The 21,447-nt window shown below is 34.0% G+C and overlaps 4 protein-coding genes across 4 annotated transcripts; all 4 read right to left on the reverse strand.

Annotated features, from left to right (window-relative positions):
• Window positions 1-212: 212 nt before the first annotated feature.
• LOC147400096 (1-aminocyclopropane-1-carboxylate oxidase homolog 12-like) lies at window positions 213-4,216 on the reverse strand. Its single transcript, XM_086445708.1, has 2 exons — window positions 3,199-4,216; window positions 213-668 (listed from the first exon to the last, which is right to left on the reverse strand). Exons 1-2 carry the CDS (start codon window positions 4,057-4,059, stop codon window positions 390-392), a joined length of 1,140 nt encoding a protein of 379 aa, XP_086301834.1. The 5' UTR covers window positions 4,060-4,216; the 3' UTR covers window positions 213-389.
• An 11,182-nt stretch (window positions 4,217-15,398) lies between these two features.
• On the reverse strand, window positions 15,399-15,896 carry LOC147400097 (uncharacterized). Its single transcript, XM_086446586.1, has one exon. The coding sequence runs from the start codon at window positions 15,894-15,896 to the stop codon at window positions 15,399-15,401; it is 498 nt and encodes a 165-aa protein (XP_086302712.1).
• Window positions 15,897-15,959: 63 nt separating this feature from the next.
• On the reverse strand, window positions 15,960-16,700 carry LOC147400098 (uncharacterized). Its single transcript, XM_086446587.1, has one exon. It carries the CDS (start codon window positions 16,698-16,700, stop codon window positions 15,960-15,962), a length of 741 nt encoding a protein of 246 aa, XP_086302713.1.
• Window positions 16,701-17,437: 737 nt separating this feature from the next.
• LOC147400099 (1-aminocyclopropane-1-carboxylate oxidase homolog 12-like) lies at window positions 17,438-20,284 on the reverse strand. The gene is made up of 2 exons (XM_086446643.1): window positions 19,380-20,284; window positions 17,438-17,888 (listed from the first exon to the last, which is right to left on the reverse strand). Exons 1-2 carry the CDS (start codon window positions 20,211-20,213, stop codon window positions 17,610-17,612), a joined length of 1,113 nt encoding a protein of 370 aa, XP_086302769.1. The 5' UTR covers window positions 20,214-20,284; the 3' UTR covers window positions 17,438-17,609.
• Window positions 20,285-21,447: the final 1,163 nt, after the last annotated feature.

A 21,447-nucleotide genomic window follows, 5' to 3' on the forward strand; every position in this document is an offset into this window, starting at 1 on the left:
TGTAAGAGTGAAAATACTGAGAGTGAAAATAGTCAGAATATGGTGTGATATGTGTATATATATACTCTTATCTACTTTTTGGTTATCACTTCCTAAAACATAGTGTTTCCCTTGCTTTTAAAGCATATTGTTGCCCCCCAAATGATCAAACAAGTGTCAATAGATACTAACCGTGATCGTAGCCAAACTTCATTAATTAACAACTACCGAACGCAGAATTTAGGAAATCAAATATTGCCAAGAACAATCCAATTCATACTAAAGATATAAAAAACATACCCCAGACATTAATAATAGTGACTGCCGAGTCAATAAACAACTACATAGTGGACGACTAATTCTTAAGACTTATTCAAAAAAACATTTTAATTTCTAACAAATACTAAATGTCAGGCAGCCTCTTTTGCGGTATCTTCCAATTTAAATAAATTTGTCAAAACTTTTTTACCTGCTTCTTTGGTTTCTGTTTCTTTGTAAACCTCTGGGATGGTAAATTTTCGATACAGTGCTGGTTTGTCTGACGACAACAGCTCTGGTAAAGGTCCATAGTAATCTGTGTCTCCAATTTTGCTTGGACCGAAGAAAACAGATACTGAAATATTCGGATCCTGAGAACGAGTTGCCACCACCCGATGCTCTACACTCTTATACTCATCATTTGACAATATCTATTAAAAACAAATGAAGAATGAAAATATATGTAAGAAGTTCAATTTTATGAATCTTAAGAAAATTTAATTTAAGAATCTAAATGGTCTCAGCCAAATTGACTTGCCTTGGCTTTGACTGCTAATCACTATCTCTCTTGTCATTAAATTAACCCTACACATAAGCTATTCGTTAATGTTTATAAGATGCACCTTTATCGATGGAGTCATGATGAATGCACGTGCGGTTTTAGGTATGTGGCTGACTTGGCAAGGGCACAGAACCATAGATCTTTTTCTCTTCGGGATACACATAAAAACGATCTGTGGCTCTGTGCCCATGCCACCTCAACCGCGTACCAAAAACTGCTTGCATTCATTCATCATTATTCTTACACTAAAGTGAAAAGTTGCTGATGGCCACGCCTCCATAGTAAAATATTACTCATCTCTTGAAATTAAAACATTAACTAAACCAAGTACACATTTGTGTAACCATAATTAAAATATGTAACAGGTAGTCTCATAGATTATGATTGAATTTTTAAACAAAATGGGTTCAAGTATAATAAAATCGACTATTTTAGGGAATAGATGGTTCAACTGTTGAACAGAGTGACTCATCAGTCATTAATCAATCTAGGACTCTGTTTTATAATTCGAAAACCTAACACCACTCAGATGTTTGTCTACACGAGTAAACTAAATGACTAGTAAGTTGACTCCAACGAGTGAATAAAATTAATACAAGTTAATTTTTAATAAATTTACTTTCATGAGCCTCAACTAGGACTGGCAACGGGTCTGGTGTGGATAAGGTGAAGCATTTATCTGTCTCCGATTCTATATCCGAATAGGGTAAGTTATCATTTCGTGAGCTGAATTTGACAAATTTACAATTCCGGCTAACTATTCATTTTAACTACTAAAACGTGAATGTTGGAAATCACAGGCTTTTCAAGTTACGAGATCTCAGGTTTAAAGTGACCAACTCTTTTTTTCCCCCACAAAGTGACAATCTCGCTGGTTTCTATAGTGACAATCTCGCTAAAAGTAGTGAAAGCTACAAGATAGTCATTGGAAACCTCCGAGATTGTCACTTTAAACCTGCGAAACTGTCACCAACATAGTTACCAACCACCAACATTATTACCATTCACATTTTGGTAATTAAAATGAACGGTGCGCCGGAATCGTAAATTCGTCAAAAGTTGGTTATGTTTACATAAATACCTCACCCGAATACATGTATCCAATTGTTTATGAGTTTTAAACAATTTTCATATCCTACTCTACTCGAATTTGGAGCGGATATCAGAATCGGATATATATACCTATAGTTATGAGGAAGACAGAAGAACTCCTAAGTTGAGTTACCCTGGTAGGTTGAGTTACAAAGTCATTACACTATCTTTAAAAATAAATAGAATTGTGATAATATGACTCCATAACATAGCATACTCAATCGACTCCCCCTAACATGAAATGTGCTAGAATCGTAGATATGTACTCCTCAGGATACACAACTGCACTTTTTATGGGATGTGCAGTTGTGTATCCCAAGGAGTACAAATCTACGATTCTCACACATGTCTCGTCAGGAGAGTCAATTGAGTATGTCATGTGGAGGGGGGGGGTCATTTTATCATTACACAAATAAATAATTGAATCGTGATGATCTAACTTACCCATGTGGCACTCAATCGACACCCCTAACGTGACATGTTTGGGAATCGTAGATCTGCTCTCTCGAGATACTGAACTACACTTCCCCATAAAAAGTATAGTTCCGTATCCAAAGGAGAACAGATCTACCATTTCCAAATTTGTTATGTCAGGGGGTGTCAATTGAATATGCCATGTGTGTAAGTCAGATTATCACGATTCTAAATAATTACAACATACCCGAAGGATGTCTCCCACATTAACTGTGATGGCACCATGGATTGGTTGGTGCTTCGTGATGATCATTTTATCATTACTCAAATAAATAATTGAACTGTGATGATCTAACTTACCCACTTGGCATACTCAATCGACATGACATGTTTGGGAATCGTAGCTCCTCGGGATACTAAACTACACTCCCCCATAAAAAGTGTAGTTCCGTATCTAGAGGAGAGCAGATCTACCATTCCAAACGTGTCACGTCAGGGGTGTTGATTGAATATGCCATGTGTGTAAGTCAGATTATCACAACTCTAAATAATTACAACATACATGAAGGATGTCTCCCAAATTAACTGTGATGGCACCATGGATTGGTTGGTGCTCCGTGATGATCATTTTATCATTACTCAAATAAATAATTGAACCGTGATGATCTAACTTACCCACTTGGCATACTCAATCGACACCCCTGACATGACATGTTTGGGAATCGTAGATCTGCTCTGCTCGGGATACTGAACTACACTCCCCCATAAAAATTGTATTTCTTATCCGAAGGAGAGCAGATCTACCATTCCCAAACGTGTCACGTCAGGGGTGTCTATTGAATTTGCCATGTGGGTAAGTCAGATTATCACGACTCTAAATAATTACAACATACCTGAAGGATATCTCCCACATTAACTGTGATGGCACCATGGATTGGTTGGTGCTCCACCCAAATTCCACCATGCTTCACCTGCAGCCCACTCTCATTGCTGTTACTCCTCAACAACAGTGTCAATACGAGTTTGTCTGTGTGGCTATTGAGCCCTAGCGTCTTATCAGGCTGAGGACAATAGGGGTAGTAGTGGCACGACATTGCTCTTGGATCCAAACACGAAAGCTCCTTCAATCTCCCTGCACTCACACCCAATCCTTCACACAACACCTCCATTAGGTTCTCACCTAGTCTCTTCATTTGCTCTCCCCACACCTCCAACTCTTTCTTGCACACCATGGGAACGCTTTCCCATTCTAAATTAGTTAAAAACAATCTTAGAGTGTCATACCAGTTGGCTGCTTTAGAGTAAAACAGATTCGCATTGCTGTAGAATGAAACTTTCCCATCCCTCCCATAATGCTTTTTCTTCATCTCCGTTGGTTGCTCATGGAACAAACGGACGGCCTCGATCGTTTCCTCCATTACTTTCATGGGTATTCCATGGTTGATTACTTGAAAGAATCCCCACATGCGGCATGCTTCTTTTACTTCATAGATGATTTGTGACCGTCGATTTGATGAATTCAAACCAGATAGATCAATGATGGGGGCTCTTAAATTAGAAGATGCAGCTGATGGTTTGAGATCAAATGTGTTTTCGAGTGGGTGATGGAAGAATCGTGGAATGGAGGTGATGCCGGAATCAACTAGACCTTTAACTCCCATCTTTGACTCTTCAAATTCCTTGACTTCCTTCATCTGATCATAATCCATCTCTCCAACAACAGCCATTTTTCTTCTACTTTTTAGTGCCTCCATACGAAGTTTTAGTTCAATAGATCTCTGTAAGTGTAGATGGGGGTAGGTTTGAGACCTTTCTTTATGTCACATGGCAAACGAAGTAATTTTTTATGTTAAAATAATTTGAGTGTTCAAGAGGAAAATAATGGTTTCACTTTGAAATACGAGGTGCACAAACTTTATTTATTATTACTGTTTTTTATATACAAAGTCTTAGTTCAAGAGATCTCTATAACGTATAAATGGTGGTAGGTTGAAACCTTTCTTTCTTTATTTAAAATGGCAAAGGAAGTAATTTTTTATGTTAATTATTTGGTTTTACTTTAGAAACGAGATGCACATCTTTTTTTATTGTTTGCGTGATCCGCAAGCTTTTATTTTATTTTATTTTTTAACTCTTTTTTATTTATACATGGAACCTTAGTTCAATAGATCTCTATAAATGTAGATGTTGGTCGGTTTGAGACCTTTCTTTATTTATTTAACATGGACAACGAAGTAATTTTTTTGTTTTTTTTTTCCTTGGTGGGGTTAGTGGTTAACAGTTAGCATGTAAGTATAAGAATGGGTTCAAGGGGTTTGAAACTAGGAGCTTGGGAAAAACTTTCACAAGGTCTTACCACTTAGTTAAGTGATCCTTCGTAATGGAAAATAATGATTTTACTTCTAGATAAAAGATGCAAATATTTCTTTATTGTTAGCATGATCTGTAAGCTTTTATTTTATTTTAATTTTTTTTATCATTTTTTATTTATTAAATGTTGTGCATATAGCTAGGTGTGTCATTGGTAACCCATTTAACCGGAATCGAACTAGAATCAGAATCAAAAACCCTAGTTCTAGTTTCCTTTTTATTGGTACTGATTAGAGCTAGGTCTAAAATGGAAAGGAACTGATAAGAAACAGATCCATTAGGTTCTATCCAATGGGTACCCGCAACCGTAAATACCCAGAAACGATTTATTTTGTCATTTATTTTCATACTATAGCTGATTTAAGGAATTCTCTTATATCAAAATTAATGCATGTTATGTAAAAGTCTTCAATTTTTTATATAAATTATCAATTGGAGCTTCAAAATAGTTATATCATTTATAATTTATTAATTTTAACTAAGATAAATTTTTATTTTTGAAAAAAATATTTAATTTGTATCTTTAATATAATAAATTATAACTAAGTTAATAATTGTAGTTAGTATGTTAATTTTTTGAAAAGCAATTTTTTTAATAATAATTTGAAATATTTTTTTCCACATTCGATTCTTGAAAACCAAAACCGATGGATACTCATGTTTATTAGTGGTTCTGGTTCCATTTATTTTGAAACCAGATTGAAAATTGAAATAAATATGGTGGTTATGGTTCTATGTTTCTTAGGAACTCACCCATTAACACCCCTACACATGACTAATTAATTATTGATTTCAAAATAATTTTGATCCTTCAGTAGCACTGTTCACTAGGCACGCCTCGCATCGGCTTGACCCTCTTTGGTGGCAGTGTTTGTATCCATGCTTTTTAACCAAGCATGAAAGGTGTTAAACAAAATAATATAATTCCAAATCTTTCACAACAAATTAAAGAAATTAATTCGTGAACGAAACTTGTAATCAGATTGAACAATGTTTTTTAGCGAGATCTATAATTAGAGGTTTAGCAAAATGAAAAAGGTGCATAACTCTTAATTAATGACTCATACCAATTACATGGTAACAACGTTCGGGTTCATCAATTATTGGGTGGGGGTTCAAATCGGTTAATTAATTTGGATAAATTGAGAAAATTTTCACAATAAAAAAATCGTCAAAATTTTGGAGGTGGACTGTCTTGAACTCAACTCAGGCTCAACACAATCAAAGGCAGAGCTTGGGCCGAGGTATGCAGAAGATGAGTTGAGCCTATGTTAGAATATCCCAACTTGATCTCAATTCGAGTTGATGATTCAAGAAATCCAACCCAACCTGAACATGATGTTATATAATATATATATATATATATATATATATATATATATATATATATATATATATATATATATAGATAATTTTAGAGGGGTTTTTTAGTCTTTATTTTCTTTTTTGTTTTGCGCATATATATAAGCCCCATTTTTATTATTTCTGTAATTTTGCATCTAGCACGTGTGGAATAGAGAACTCGTATTCTCTCTTTCTTTTCATCTAGAGTTTATTATTTTAAGATGGTGTATCAGAGCGACGATGGTAGAGCTCTCTAGTTCGATCCTTTACATCCTTCTTGATAGATATCCAGAATATACATTTCTAATATCTAATAAATCGTGAAAAATACAAGATTTTCAATTAATAATCTGAGATGTACAGAGATTTTCATACAAACATTATTGCTAAGGAGTACAACTTTTCCATCTATCACAGATTCCTTCTTCATCTCTATTAGTTGCTCATGGAATGAACGGACGGCCTCGATCGTTTCCTCCATTACTTATAGGGGGATGTCGTGGTTGATTACTTGGAAGATTCCCCATGTGCGGCATGCTTCTTTTATTTTATCAACGATTTGTGATCATGGATTTGATGAATTCAAATCCAATAAATCAATGATGGGGATTCTTAAGTTAGATGATGCAGCTGATGGTTTGAGATCAACTAGACCTTCGTAATCCATCTCTCCTACAACTGTCATTTTTCTTTCGTCTTGAGAAATTCTTAATTCAATTGATCTCTATTACTGTAGATGGTGATTCTTTGATCTGTTTGAACTTAAATAATGGTTTGAGATCTTTATTTATTTATTTATTATTATTATTTTTTTTTGGTATACCATTTCGTCTAACTTTTCTTTATAATAAACCCTGGCATGACAACCACTCCCTCAGCAAATCATGTAACGTATCACGTGGGATGGGAAGTCATTAATTATAACAAGGGGAATTGAGATTAAAAAAACGAAAAAAAATCCAACAGTTAGGTCTCTTGTCTCTTGTTTCACATGTCTGACAATGTGATTTGATTTTCGAAATCAAAATAACGAAGGGAGATGGTCGCATGTTATTTTAGTTTTTGTCGTTTTAAAAAAGCAAAGGCCGTCCACATGTTTATGCTGCTGTAGCTGGCGCTAATTCACTCCACATATTCTACGTTTTTGTCCCATTTTACAGAGAATCGTGATGGAGTAAATATTGTGGGGCGATATTTCTGACATGAAAGACAGATACTGATGAAAGCATTTATGACACCCCGATCCGTGACAAATTAAATTTGAAAGTGAGATACTGGTGTCATTAAATAATGCAACCTACCCCGATCTGCGACAAATAACGTTCGCCGCGGTTTCAAGAGCATCTTATTACATAACATATATTAATTTGGGCAGAATTTTGTCATACGCACTTAAAATTCGACGATTTTAAAAATATTGAAAAGAAGATTCAAAATATTGGAATGAGAGTAATTTACGAAAATATTTCAACATTACCTCTCTAAAATAAGAGTTAAAGTTAGATTTTTTTTATTTACAAAACCTTTGATCAGGAATAATTCTAATTTGTTGATAATTCAGAAATTTTGATAAAAAAGAGTTTTGACATACTTAAAATTTTTAATCTAAATAAAATGTAAATAAGATTTTACTATTTATAATAAATATGCAATTAGAATGGAATTAGTTTTTGTTTGTTCTTTTTTCTTTTATAAATATCATTATAATTTTATTTTTGAAGAGAGATAATGAAAAAATAAATATTTTTTTTTCATTTATAGAGATTTGAATAAAATTAGTCTTAAGGATGATTTCTCACTTTTGCATATTAATACGCTTGTCGATAATATAGTTGGATATGACATGTTCTCGTTTATGAATAATTTTATTATCTGATTATAATCAAATCAAAATAGTGGAGAAAGATTAAGAAAATATCGTATTCAACACACCCTTGGGCACATTTCATTACACGACTATGCCATTCGGTCTAAAAAACGTCGGACAACTTATCTGTGAGACATGATCGTTCTCTTTTATGGCCTGATTCATAAAGAGATGGAGATCTAAATGGATGATATAATCACTAAGTCTCATTTGGAAGAAGATCACCTCGTCAATTTATGGATGTTCATGGACAAGTCATAGATCAGTTGAAAGTTGTTGTCGAAGTGATCTTCACTAAGTCTCATGTGAAATGGATGTTCATGGACAAGTCATAGATCAGTTGAAAGTTGTTGTCGCGACTTTGATATTGCTATCACTGTTGCCTCTTCAAATACCTAAATCAAGTCAACTAATTTATAGAGTTTCACAATGTCGACATTGTTGACGTGAGCTTGAGCCCAAGCCTAAACTTGTGTAGGAGGATTATGAACAACCAAATGATGAGATTGGAGAGCATGAGGATTATGAGACTAGTCATGTACAGGTTAGGCAGGGTGATTATATTCCAATGCATGTTGGCTATGATGAGCATATGGTATAAGCAAATCTCGGCGTAGGTTATTCTTCATCTTTGTTGGGTCCCCTTATTATATTTCACATATAGTTGGATCATCACATAGACATCACATGCAATACCCACAAAATCCTCATTATGATATGCACTCACAATTTTTCCGTATAGAGCTATATCAGCCTACATATGAATATCACATATAATACCCACAAATTCTATAAACTCCCCATTATGATATGCACTCATCATGTTGCCCTACTGAGTCATCTTAGCCTCAATCTACTGAGGATTTGGGTATTGTTTTACTTAGGCGTAATCTAGAAAGAAATGTGCCTAAAAAATGGGTCAAGAATTATTGAAGGGTGATTGTAGTCGAAGCAAGCACTGTCGTTGTTAGATATTTATTATGTTATATTTGTTATTATGATTTACTATTTGTATATCTACATGACATTTTTACCCCTCAATCTTAACTTTTTATCTTTTTCAATCTTTAAGTATCAAATAACATTTTGTTATAAAAAAAATTAATTTATTATTCATTTGTTGGATAACTTGATCGATTCAAAAGGATTAGCTCAATTTTTAGTATAGAATGTCATAAATTTCTATAATATATTGTAGACACGATTAAATAAGCTAAAAGGAATGTACCATAAAGATTAATAACTTAAAAATGACAGATTTTCTTTTAAGAAAATGAAGGATTTTTATTTGAGAAAAATCAATGATTTTCAATTAGAGGTTGATGATGAATGCATTTAAGTCACTTGGTTAATATTGATACTAAGAATAGAATATCTAGGTCACATGGTATATTTTTTTAAATCTTGAGCCCATAAATGGACCTAAATATCAAAAATGGGTCTAACTAAAAATCAAAATTTCAAACTTTAGGCATCTTGCCATTTTTTGTGAGGTAAATGCCATGTAATTAAGATTAAACTTGAAAAAAATATATCTCAAAAAAATTAGTACGTGGTAAAGATAATGATAAGGTGGAATGTAGCCCACCAACTTCTCACTTAATCATTCTACATAATTGGATTTGGCGCATAAAATGCAATGTGACATAAAATGAGGTGCCACCTGACCATGGTTAAGTATGGGACACAGTTATAGATCCCTACTCTTTTTAAATATTTGTCACTTTGGTGAAATTTTTTTACTAAAAGTCACTTATTTAATTAAATAAAATAATTAAAATAAAGATAGACAAGACTTGTTTACGAGGTTTATTGCACAATCTAACAACTACATCCTTAGGCTCTTGTGAATCAATCCACTATTTTCAAACTTAGATATTATATGATAACACTTTATAGATATACAAAATTAAACACATAAACATGAAAAAATTTAAAAAAAAAATTATAATTATTTTCAAATTGAATTTCTACATATTGATCAATTGTATTCAGTATTCTCACAACAGCTAGAATGTAATGATCACACATCTTGAACGTCGATTTTCCTTTTATTAACCATCAGACGACTAAATCGATATCAAGTCATTGGCGGTAAAAAAATTTCTTCTCGTTGTGGAGGATTTTCTAACTTGTATGGAATTGGAATACCTTCCATAGAAGTTGTATGACACTGTTTATATTTTTCAATAGTGAATTTGTTAGAATAAAATTGATATTTATCTCATCTTTTAATATCGTATACTTTTGTTGCATGTTAGCATTGAATAAATGTTTGAGCCTATTTTGTACACGTATAATATTTATGATTTATTTGAACTACGTGCATATTTTATTTTGCGTATCATACACTTCAAATCTCATAACATTAATAATTAAGAGTTCACAACTAATACCCTTTTATATTCTTTTTCGAATTTTATTTTCAATCTATGTCTGCTATGCAATTCAATTATTTTATACTTAATACATTATAATTTTGTTATTGATTTCAAACACAATGTTATTATCCTTGATTAACAATATTATTGTATTTTATCTTATTATTTTAAAACGAGGAATAGGAGAATGACTTACTGTCCAATGAAATAATGCATGTGTTGGATCTTCTTCTAATATAATTCAATTGTATATTCCAATATTTTCTCTTTTAATTAGTTATAATTTTGTTTTACAATCAATTTCAATGTAAGTTTTAACCATATTTTCTAAAAAATTACAAAATAAATCTAATTTATAAATTCTTTTAAATTTGTTTACAAATATTGAATATAAAAATATAAAATGATGAATGAATATATTTATCAACTAAAAATATTATTCCTTTTTGTTATCTGAAATAAATGAAACTTTATTAAAATCATAAGCTCTATGTGACATTTAAAAAAAATTAAAATTCATTCTGAAGTATCTTTATTTTTTTATTCAACTATTGAATATACAAATGAAAAATACCATAATTTGGATCGCGAACAATCGTCACAAATATTATGTTTTAATATTTATCTTTTAAGAATATAACATCTAATTCTATAATAGGTAAACATCCAACTTTAAAAATATTTATGCAAGCTTTAAAAAAATAATAAATATGTAGAAAATAACTATTTGTACTAATTTTAAAAAAATAAAAACTTTCCAAATTTGTCAAAAATATTCAAGATTTTTATATGTCTCAATTTCACTACCATGTATTTTACGATTGATTTTTTTTCTTAATTTTTAAGTTTTTATATATGTAATAGATACATTATATTCATATCTAATATCAACTACTATGAATTGGGGAGAATAACATTAATTATTTCTTAAACAAGTTAAAATTTTATCATTTATCCAATTACTACTAGTTTGAGGATGAAGTCATGAAACCATTCTACTTATATATGTGTGAGTTGTGTTAAATCTAATAAAAAAGATTATTTGTAATAGTCAAACAAATTAATTTTTTCTCTTAATTCAACTATCTTATTGAAAATTTTATAAATATATTTCCATCATCGTTGAGCGACGAACTCAAATTATTATCAACAAATGTATCTACATCATTGTAGGAATCATTTTGTATTACAACATTGGGTTCAATTGAACCGTATGCAACGTTATGATCGATATTGATATTTAGATATTGATTCGATGAACTAAGCCACCTTGACCATAATTTGAATGATACGTTCCAATATTTTCAGGTGGTATCACAAAAATAATTATATTATAGAAATTTAGATTACTATTTAATATATATATATATATATATATAGGGTCCCGTTCAACAACAAACATTTTGGCAAAACATTTTCCAAAACATGGTTAGAGGTCTTGGAATGGGCTGATTTTTGGTGAGGATGATCTTTATTATGAGGAAATCATCCTCACCAAAAATCGGCCCATTCCAACACTTCTAGCCTTAGTTTAGAAGTTGAAAAATCGTGGACCGTCCATTTTTTGTAAACCATTTTTGATGGGGTTAGAAGTTTTGGAATGTGCTGATTTTTGGTGATTATGATCTCTTCACCATAGAAATCATCCTCACCAAAAATCAGCTCATTCCAAAACCTCTAACCCATGTTCTGAAAAATGTTTTGCCAAAATGTTTAACACCCTAAGCTTTACCCTACACTTTAACAAACATGTTTTGTCCTACATGGGTTAGAAGTTTTGGAATTGGCTGATTTTTGGTGAGAATGATCTCTATGATTAGAAGATCATCATCACCAAAAATCAGCCCATTCCAAAAATTTTAGCCCCATGTTTACAAGTTGAAAAATCGTGGACTGTCCATTTTTTGTAAACCATTTTTGATGGGGTTAGAAGTTTTGGAATGAGCTGATTTTTGTTAGGGTGATCTCCTCACCATAGAGATCATCCTCACCAAATATTAGCCTATTCCAAAACTTCTAACCCATGTAGGACAAAACAAGTTTGTTAAAGTGTAGGGTAAAGCTTAGGGTGGGGAACGGGACCCTATACATATATATATATGGGAAATGTTTAGCAACAAGCATTTTGGCAAAACATTTTTCAAAACATGGGTTAGAGGTTTTGGAATGGGCTGATTTTTGGTGAGGATGATCTCTACGGTGAGGAGATCATCATCACCAAAAATAAGCCCATTCCAAAACCTCTAACCCATGTTTTGAAAAATGTTTTGCCAAAATGTTTGTCAAAATGTTTGTTGCTGAACGAGACCCTATATATATATAGCGTTATTACGACCCCTATTACGACTCACATTGCGACACACCGTTTGTCTTATATGAGCAAAAATGTTTGGAATGGGCTGATTTTTTGTGAGGATGATCTCTGTGATGAGGGGATCATCCTGGCAAAAAATCATCCAATTCCAAAACTTCTAACCCCATCAAAATTGATTTACAAAAATTGGACGGTCTAAAATTTTCCAACTTGTAAATATGGGGCTAGAAGTTTCATAATGAGCTGATTTTTGGCAAGGATGATCTCCTCACCATAGAGATCATCCTCACAAAAAATCAGCCCATTCCAAACATTTTTTCCCATATAAGACAAAACGGTGTGTCGCAATGTGAGTCGTAATGTGAGTCTACGGAACCCGACCCTATATATATATATTCCCAAATTCCTTGATAAAAAATATCAATTACAAAATTTTCATTATCTAAATTGATAACTGACCTTATTGAAAATTGTAGTTGAATATTGTCAATAGAAAGAATTAGTGCTTATAACTTCGAATATTAATTTATGATGAAGTCGATAAAAATCACATATTTCCACTAATATACGTGATACTTTCAATGTAATCTTAATATCGACAAATAATTACTTTTGAAGACATCATCAATTTAATTGAATTATGAAATATCATAAGAAAATTGTAAAAGTGAAAATAATGAGAATAAAAATAGTGAGAGAATATGGTGTGATATGTGTATATATATACTCATTTCTACTTTTTTGGTTATTGCTTCCTAGAATATAGTGTTTCCCTTGCTTTTAAAGCATATTGTGCTGAGGAAAAAATCTAGAGTACTTGACTTTATAAGCACAAATATTGGATATAAACAAATAAACGATTTACTTGTACTATACCCTCAATAAAAATGTCACTCACAAGTTGAAGAAGAAAATAACACTCTATTAAGAAGAACACACTTTTACAAACACTCACACTTTTTACAACATCTCAAGACCTCTTACTCACAACTTGTTTTCTTACTATTTGATTCAAAATGAGAGGACTCACCCCTATTTATACTAGTGGCACCTCCTTAATTAATGGTTACAATTTTGTCATCTAGAACTTTCTAAAAATATTTATTAGTCTAGAGTTTTCTACCAAGATATCTACTATTCTAGAATTTTCTATTTTTCTTTTATCTAAAAACATCTAGAGTTTTCTCTAGGAAGATTATAAAAATTGGGCTATAAATAACCATTGGGCTTGGACAATAAATGTGGGCTTTTCCCAATTTGGGTTAGTGTTGAATTTTAACACTCCCCCTCAACATCAGCTCTCACTCTATGCACCATGTAGAGCTAACGATGAAATTTTTTGAACTTTGCCAGTACTTGATCCTTTTGTGAGTTTTGCCACCGGACTATATGTTTTATCATATTATTGAGAAAACCCTCGAGCCACCAATCTAGCTTTGTACCTCTCGATCGATCCATCTGGACAATGCTTTATCTTGTAAACCTATTTGCAAGATATAGGTTTCACATCTTTTGGTTTTAGCACCAGATCCCAGGTCTGATTTTACTTTAGCGTTGTGACTTCTTCAAATATCTTAGGTTCTTCAGTGGTTACTTCTTTAACTATGGCTGCATTGGCATATTTGGGATTTGGTTTGCGAATTCTGTTTGACCTTCTTAGTTGTGATTGTGGAGTTGATACTTCCGTTTCTTCATGATGATCTTCTTGTTGATACATACCAGTTTCCCAAGGATTTTGGGCTATCTCTTGATCACCATCACTGTCATGCAGATCTCCAGCTTCATCTGAACTTAGTTGAATGTTGACACTGTGCTCCTCCATTTTTTGTTGTAGTTTGTCTTCGAATTCTTTTGAGTCTGACAACACCTCTTTTCCTAAGGACCACCAAGAAGATGCTTCGTCGAATACCACATCTTGCGATGTATAACACCTTCCAGTTGTAGGATCACAACATCTCCACCCCTTTATCTGATTATCGTATCCAACAAAGATACATCTGACAGCTTTCTTATCAAACTTGCTACTTAAATGATCAGAAACAAATACATAGCATACACATCCGAATACTCGAAAGTAGCTAACTGTAGGTTTTATGTCCCATAGTTTCTCAAAGGGTGAAATAAACTCTGACCTTGGTTGAGGAAGTTTGTTGATCACATGGGCTGTTGTTCTCATAGCTTCGGCCCAAAATTTTTCAGGTACATTCTTTGCATGTAGCATACTCCGACAAGTTTCTGCAAGATGTCGATTCTTTCTTTCTCCTACACCATTCTGTTGTGGTGTATTGGCACATGTATACTGACGACGTATTTTGCATTCCCGTAGGTATAGAGAGAGCTCGTCCGAGTTATATTCTCCTCTGTTGTCTGTGCACAAGCAACGGATCTTCTTTCCTACTTCTCCTTCAACTATCTCTTTGAACTCTTTAAACTTTAAAGAGTTTCAGATTTTTTTTTCATAAAAAAAATCCACACATACCTAGAGAAGTCATCAATGAAGGTCACCATGTACTGCATTCCGCCAACTGATGGTTGTTTGACTGGCCCGAACACATCAGAGTGAACTAACTCTAATGGTTCATTTGCTTTAAACTTCGATTTCTTGTATGGCAATTGATGTGCTTTACCATACTGGCATCCCACACAGACTGTGTCTATTCTCACGTCAAGCTGAGGAAGTCCCTTAAGCATCGACTTCTTTACCATTACACTTAGCTTGGAATAGCTAACATGACTCAACTACAAATCTGCTGTCTCGTTCCTTCTTGTCTTGTCTACATATGCAGACTCTGCTGACATTACGTAAACTGACTACAATCATCGTCCCTTCATCGTTGGCTTTTCTGAGATTTTGAGGTCATTATACACCTTCACATCTTGGGGACCGAACAAGACATAGTAGCTTGATGATGTTAATTGAGCCACAGATAGTAAATTTTTCTTCATTCCTGGAACATGGTAGATATCTTGAAATGACACTTGGTTAGAATTATAACGAGGTGTGACTATCGTCTTACCGATGTGAGCTATCAGTAACCTTGAGTTGTCGGATGTTACCACCACACGACTTCCCTTATACTCAGACAAGTTTTGCAACTTCTGTTTATCACTTATCATGTGATTTGAGCACCCCGAGTCTACGATCCAGTCATTCTTGTAGTCAATCCCTTTAGATGTAGCTGTAAGAGCTACCTCTTCTTCTTCCTTTACAAATGATGCTTCAGTATCCCATTCATCTTCGATTTTCTCTTTAGAACTAGAAGTAGCAGCATTACTCTCAACATGTTTTTTCTTAGACCAGGAGTCTTTCGCCATGTGCCTCTTCTTCCCCCAATTGTAGTAATCGCCTTCAAACTTTCTACTATTATTGTGATTTTTTTAAGCTCCCCCTGGACGAGAGCCTCCTTCTCTTTGATGACCTCTTATCTTGTCACTATTCGTTTTAGATCCACCTCTGACGTGCTTTTTAAAGTTGCCTTTATTTTTGCTTGTGTAGAGTGCTTCCTCCTCACTCTTCAACGAGATTCCTCCCATTTGCTTAGCCAAAGCTTCTTGACTAACAAGTAAATTTTCAAACTCAACAAGTGATGGTTGTGTCGGCCATCCTTGTACTGTAGCAACAAAGCCTCGGTATTCGGGTCGCAAACCATGGATAATTATTCTTTTTATCCTGGTTTCTCCAATACCAGTAATCGGATCTAACTCTGAAATTTCACGGCATATCGACTTCACCTTATGAAAGTATTGGGTGATCGTCATATCACGTTGCGTCATTGATAGCAGCTTGTTCTCGAGAAGTTGTAGCTTTATATCATTCTTCTTTGAAAAGAGTGTAACGAAAGTATCCCATGCTCTTTTCGGTGTTTTGACATCTCGAATGTGCTCTAACATTTCTTCTTCAATTGTGATTTTTAAAGTAAACATCGCCTTGCTTGGTTTAGTCTTCCATTTTTGCAAGATACCATTGGCATCTTCTGTTGTTGGTTGTGTAACTTCACTACCGCCGACAATCTTCCAAAGGTCTTGACCTTGTAGGAAAGACTCCATGCATGTTGCCCACGTGTTGTAGTTTTGGTTGTTGAGCTTCTTGATTCCTCCAACTACTTGAAGGTCACCCATCGTGCCGACAGAACTTCGACTAAACGGAACAAACTTGACTAACGATCTTGTAGAGTAGTAAACTCCTCACGACTCAAGATAGCTCCACCAAAATCGATCCTTAGCAACTTGGCTCTGATACCAATTGTTGAGGAAAAATTTAGAGTACTTGACTCTATAAACACAAATATTGGATATAAACAAGTAAACGATTTACTTGTACTATACCCTCAATAAAAATATCACTCACAAGTTGAAGAAGAAAATAACACTTTATTAAGAATAACACACTTTTACAAACACTCACTTTTTACAACCTCTCAAGACCTCTTACTCACAACTTGTTCTCTTACTTCTTGATTCAAAATGAGAGGACTCACCCCTATTTATACTAGTGACACCTCCTTAATTAATGACTAGGATTGTGCCAACACATTTTTAATCTAATGGTTACAATTTTGTCATCTAGAACTTTCTAAAAATATCTATTAGTCTAGAGTTTTCTACCAAGATATCTACTATTCTAGAATTTTCTATTTTTCTTTTATCTAAAAATATCTAGAGTTTTCTCTAGGAAGATTCTAGAAATTGGGCTATAAATAACCATTGGGCTTAGGCAATAAATGTGGGCTTTTCCCAATTTGGGCTGGTGTTGAATTTTAACATATTGTTGCCCCCCAAATGATAAATCAAGTGCGTCAATAGATATTAACCGTGATCGTAACCAAATTTCATTAATTAACAACTACCGAACGCAAAATTTAGGAAATCAAATATTGCCAAGAACAATCCAATTCATACTAAAGATATAAAAAACATACCCCAAACATTAATAATAGTGACTGCCCAGTCAATAACCAACTACATAGTGGACGACTAATTCTTAAGACTTATTCAAAAAACCTCTTAACTTCTAACAAATGCTAAATGTCAGGCTGCCTCTTTTGCAGTATCTTCCAATTTAAATAAATTTATCAAAACTTTATTACCTGATTCTTTGGTTTCTGTTTCTTTGAAAACTTCTGGGATGGTAAATTTTCGATACAGTGCTGGTTTGACTGACGACAACAGCTCTGGTAAAGGTCCATAGTAATCTGTGTCTCCAATTTTACTTGGACCGAAGAAAATAGACACTGAAATATTTGGATCCTGAGAACGACTTGCCACCACCCGATGCTCTACACTCTTATACTCATCATTTGACAATATCTATTAAAAACAAATGAAGAATGAAAATATATGTTAAGAACTTTAATTTTATGAATATTAAGAAAATTTAATTTAAGAATCTAAATGGTCTCAGCCAAATTGACTTGGCTTGGCTTTGACTACTAATCACTATCTCTCTAGTCATTAAATTAACCCTACACATAAGCTATTCGTTAATGTTTATAAGATGCACCTTTATCGATAGAGTTGTGATGAATGCACGTGCGGTTTTAGGTATGCGGCTGTCTTGGCAAGGGCACTGAACCATAAATATTTTTTCTTCGGGATACACATAAAAATGATCTGTGGTTCTGTGCCCATGCCACGTCAACTGTGTATCAAAAACTGCTTGCTTTCATTCATCATTATTGTTACACTAAAGTGAAAGGTTGCTGATGGCCACGTCTCCATGGTAAAATATTACTCATCTCTTGAAATTAAAACATTAACTAAACCAAGTACACATTTGTGTAACCATAATTAAAATATTTAACTGGTAGTCTCATAGATTATGACTGAATTTTTATACAAAATGGGTTCAAGTATAATAAAATCGACTATTTTAGGGATCAGATGGTTCAACTGTTGAACAGACTCATCAGTCATTAATCAATCTAGGACTGTATTACAATTTGAAAACCTAACACCACTCAGATGTTTGTCTACACGAGTAAACTACATGACTACTAACTTGACTCCAAGGAGTCAATAAAATTAATACAAGTTAATTTTTAATAAATTTATTTACAAGTTAATCATTTCATGAGGTTCAACAAGGACTGGCAACGGGTCTTGTGTGGATAAGGTGAAGCATTTATCTGTATCCGATTCTATATCTGAATAGAGTAAGTTATAACTTCGTGAGCTGAATTTGACAAATTTACAATTCCGGCTAACTATTCATTTTAACTACTAAAACGTGAATGTTCGAAATCACAAGCTTTTCAAGTTACGAGATCGCAGGTTTAAAGTGACCAACTCTTTTTTTTTTCCCCCACAAAGTGACAATCTCACTGGTTTCTATAGTGACAATCATGCTAAAAGTAGTGAAAGTTACAAGATTGTCACTTTAAACCTGCGAGATTGTCACTTTAAAACCTCCAACATAGTTACCAACCACCACCATCATTACCATTCACCTTTTGGTAATTAAAATGAATGGTGCGCCAGAATCATAAATTCGTCAAAAGTTGGTTATGTTTACGTAAATACCTCACTTGGCATACTCAAATAAATAATTGAACTGCGATTATCTAACTTACCCACTTGGCATACTCAATCAACACTCCTGACATGACATGTTTGGGAATCGTAGATCTATTCTCCTCGGGATACTGAACTACACTCCCTCATAAAAAGTGTAGTTCTGTATCTAGAGGATTACAAAGGAGAGCAGATCTACCATTCCCAAATGTGTAACGTCAGGGGTGTCGATTGACTATGCCATGTGGGTAAGTCAGATTATCACGATTCTAAATAATTACAACATACCTGAAGGATGTCTCCCACATTAACTGTGATGGCACCATGGATTGGTTGGTGCTCCACCCAAATTCCACCATGCTTCACCTGCAGCCCACTCTCATTGCTGTTACTCCTCAACAACAGTGTCAATACGAGTTTGTCTGTGTGGCTATTGAGCCCTAGCGTCTTATCAGGCTGAGGACAATAGGGGTAGTAGTGGCACGACATTGCTCTTGGATCCAAACACGAAAGCTCCTTCAATCTTCCTGCACTCACACCCAATCCTTCACACAACACCTCCATTAGGTTCTCACCTAGTCTCTTCATTTGCTCTCCCCACACCTCCAACTCTTTCTTGCACACCATGGGAACGCTCTCCCATTCCAAATTAGTTAAAAACAACCTTAAAGTGTCATACCAGTTGGCTGCTTTAGAGTAAAACAGATTCACATTGCTGTAGAATGGAACTTTCCCATCCCTCCGATAGTGCTTTTTCTTCATCTCCATTGGTTGCTCATGGAACAAACGGACGGCCTCGATAGTTTCCTCCATTACTTGCATGGGTATTCCATGGTTGATTACTTGGAAGAATCCCCACGTGCGGCATGCTTCTTTTACTTCATAAATGATTTGTGACCGTCGATTTGATGAATTCAAACCTGATATATCAATGATGGGGGCTCTTAAATTAGAAGATGCAGCTGATGGTTTGAGATCAAATGTGTTTTCGAGTGGGTGATGGAAGAATCGTGGAATGGAGGTGATGCCGGAATCAACTAGACCTTTAACTCCCATCTTTGACTCTTCAAATTCCTTGACTTCCTTCATCTGATCATAATCCATCTCTCCAACAACAGCCATTTTTCTTCTTCTTAGTGCCTCCACACGAAGTTTTAGTTCAATAGATCTCTACAAGTGTAGATGGGGGTAGGTTTTAGACCTTTTTTTTTTTTTGATTGATAACGAAGGGTATCCGGGCCAGCTTGCGCGCACCAGACTAGTCCCTACGCCTCACACTCAGGCTATACCCTACTACGTGGCCACCAAGATTTTTTATGCGTAGTAACTTGAGACCATAGAAAAAGCAAATTTCTTGGCCACAAGTTACTACTATTCAGCCACTCCCTTGGTGGTTGTTTGAGACCTTTCTTTATGTCACAGAGCAAACGAAGTAATTTTTATGCTAAAATAATTTGATTTGAGTATTCAAAGGTAAAATAATGGTTTCACTTTGAAATACGAGCCGCACAACTTTCTTTATTATTAGTGGTTTCACTTTGAAACCTTTCTTTCTTTATTTCAAATGGCAAAGAAAGTAAATTTTTATGTTAATTATTTGATTTTACTTTAGAAACGTGATGCACGTCTTTTTTTATTGTTAGCGTGATCCGCAAGCTTTTATTTCATTTTATTTATTTATTTATTGGTGGGGTTAGTGGTTAACAGTAAACATGTAGTATAAGAACGGATCCAAAGAGTTTGAAACTAAGACCTTGGGAAAAACCTCCACAAGGTCTTATCACTTAGCTAAGTGGTTGTTTGTAATGGAAAATAATGGTTTTACTTCTAGATAAACAATGCACATCTTTCTTTATTGTTAGCATGATCCGCAAGCTTTTATTTTATTTTAAATTTTAATTATTTTTTATTTATTAATTGTTGTGCATATAGCTAGATGTGTCCTTGGAAACTAGAATCGGAATCAAAAGCCTTGGTTCTAGTTTCCTTTTTATTAGAATTGATTAGAGCCGGATCTAAAATGGAAAGGAACCGATAGGAAGTAGAATCATTAGGTTCTATCCAATTACTACGTGAAAATAAGATAAATTCGATGGCCCAAAACCGTTGAATTTTGAAAAATTCGACAGTCTTACCCGTCGAATTGGGCCATGTCGAAAAAAAAATCGACGGCCTTAAGCCATACAAATTATTTTCGATGGCCTTAAAAATCTTCGAAATACTATATTCGATGACTCAAAACCGTCGAATCTATTATTATAATCATAGAATTCGACGGCTTTGAGCTGTCGAATTATTGGCTATTTCTTTCTTCGACCTATACCTACTAAAAAATCACATATCGACATCCCATCCA

This window comes from Akebia trifoliata, chromosome 6 (genome assembly GCF_017979445.1).
Source record: "Akebia trifoliata isolate Shusen 1 chromosome 6, ASM1797944v1, whole genome shotgun sequence".
Lineage (NCBI taxonomy): Eukaryota > Viridiplantae > Streptophyta > Magnoliopsida > Ranunculales > Lardizabalaceae > Akebia > Akebia trifoliata.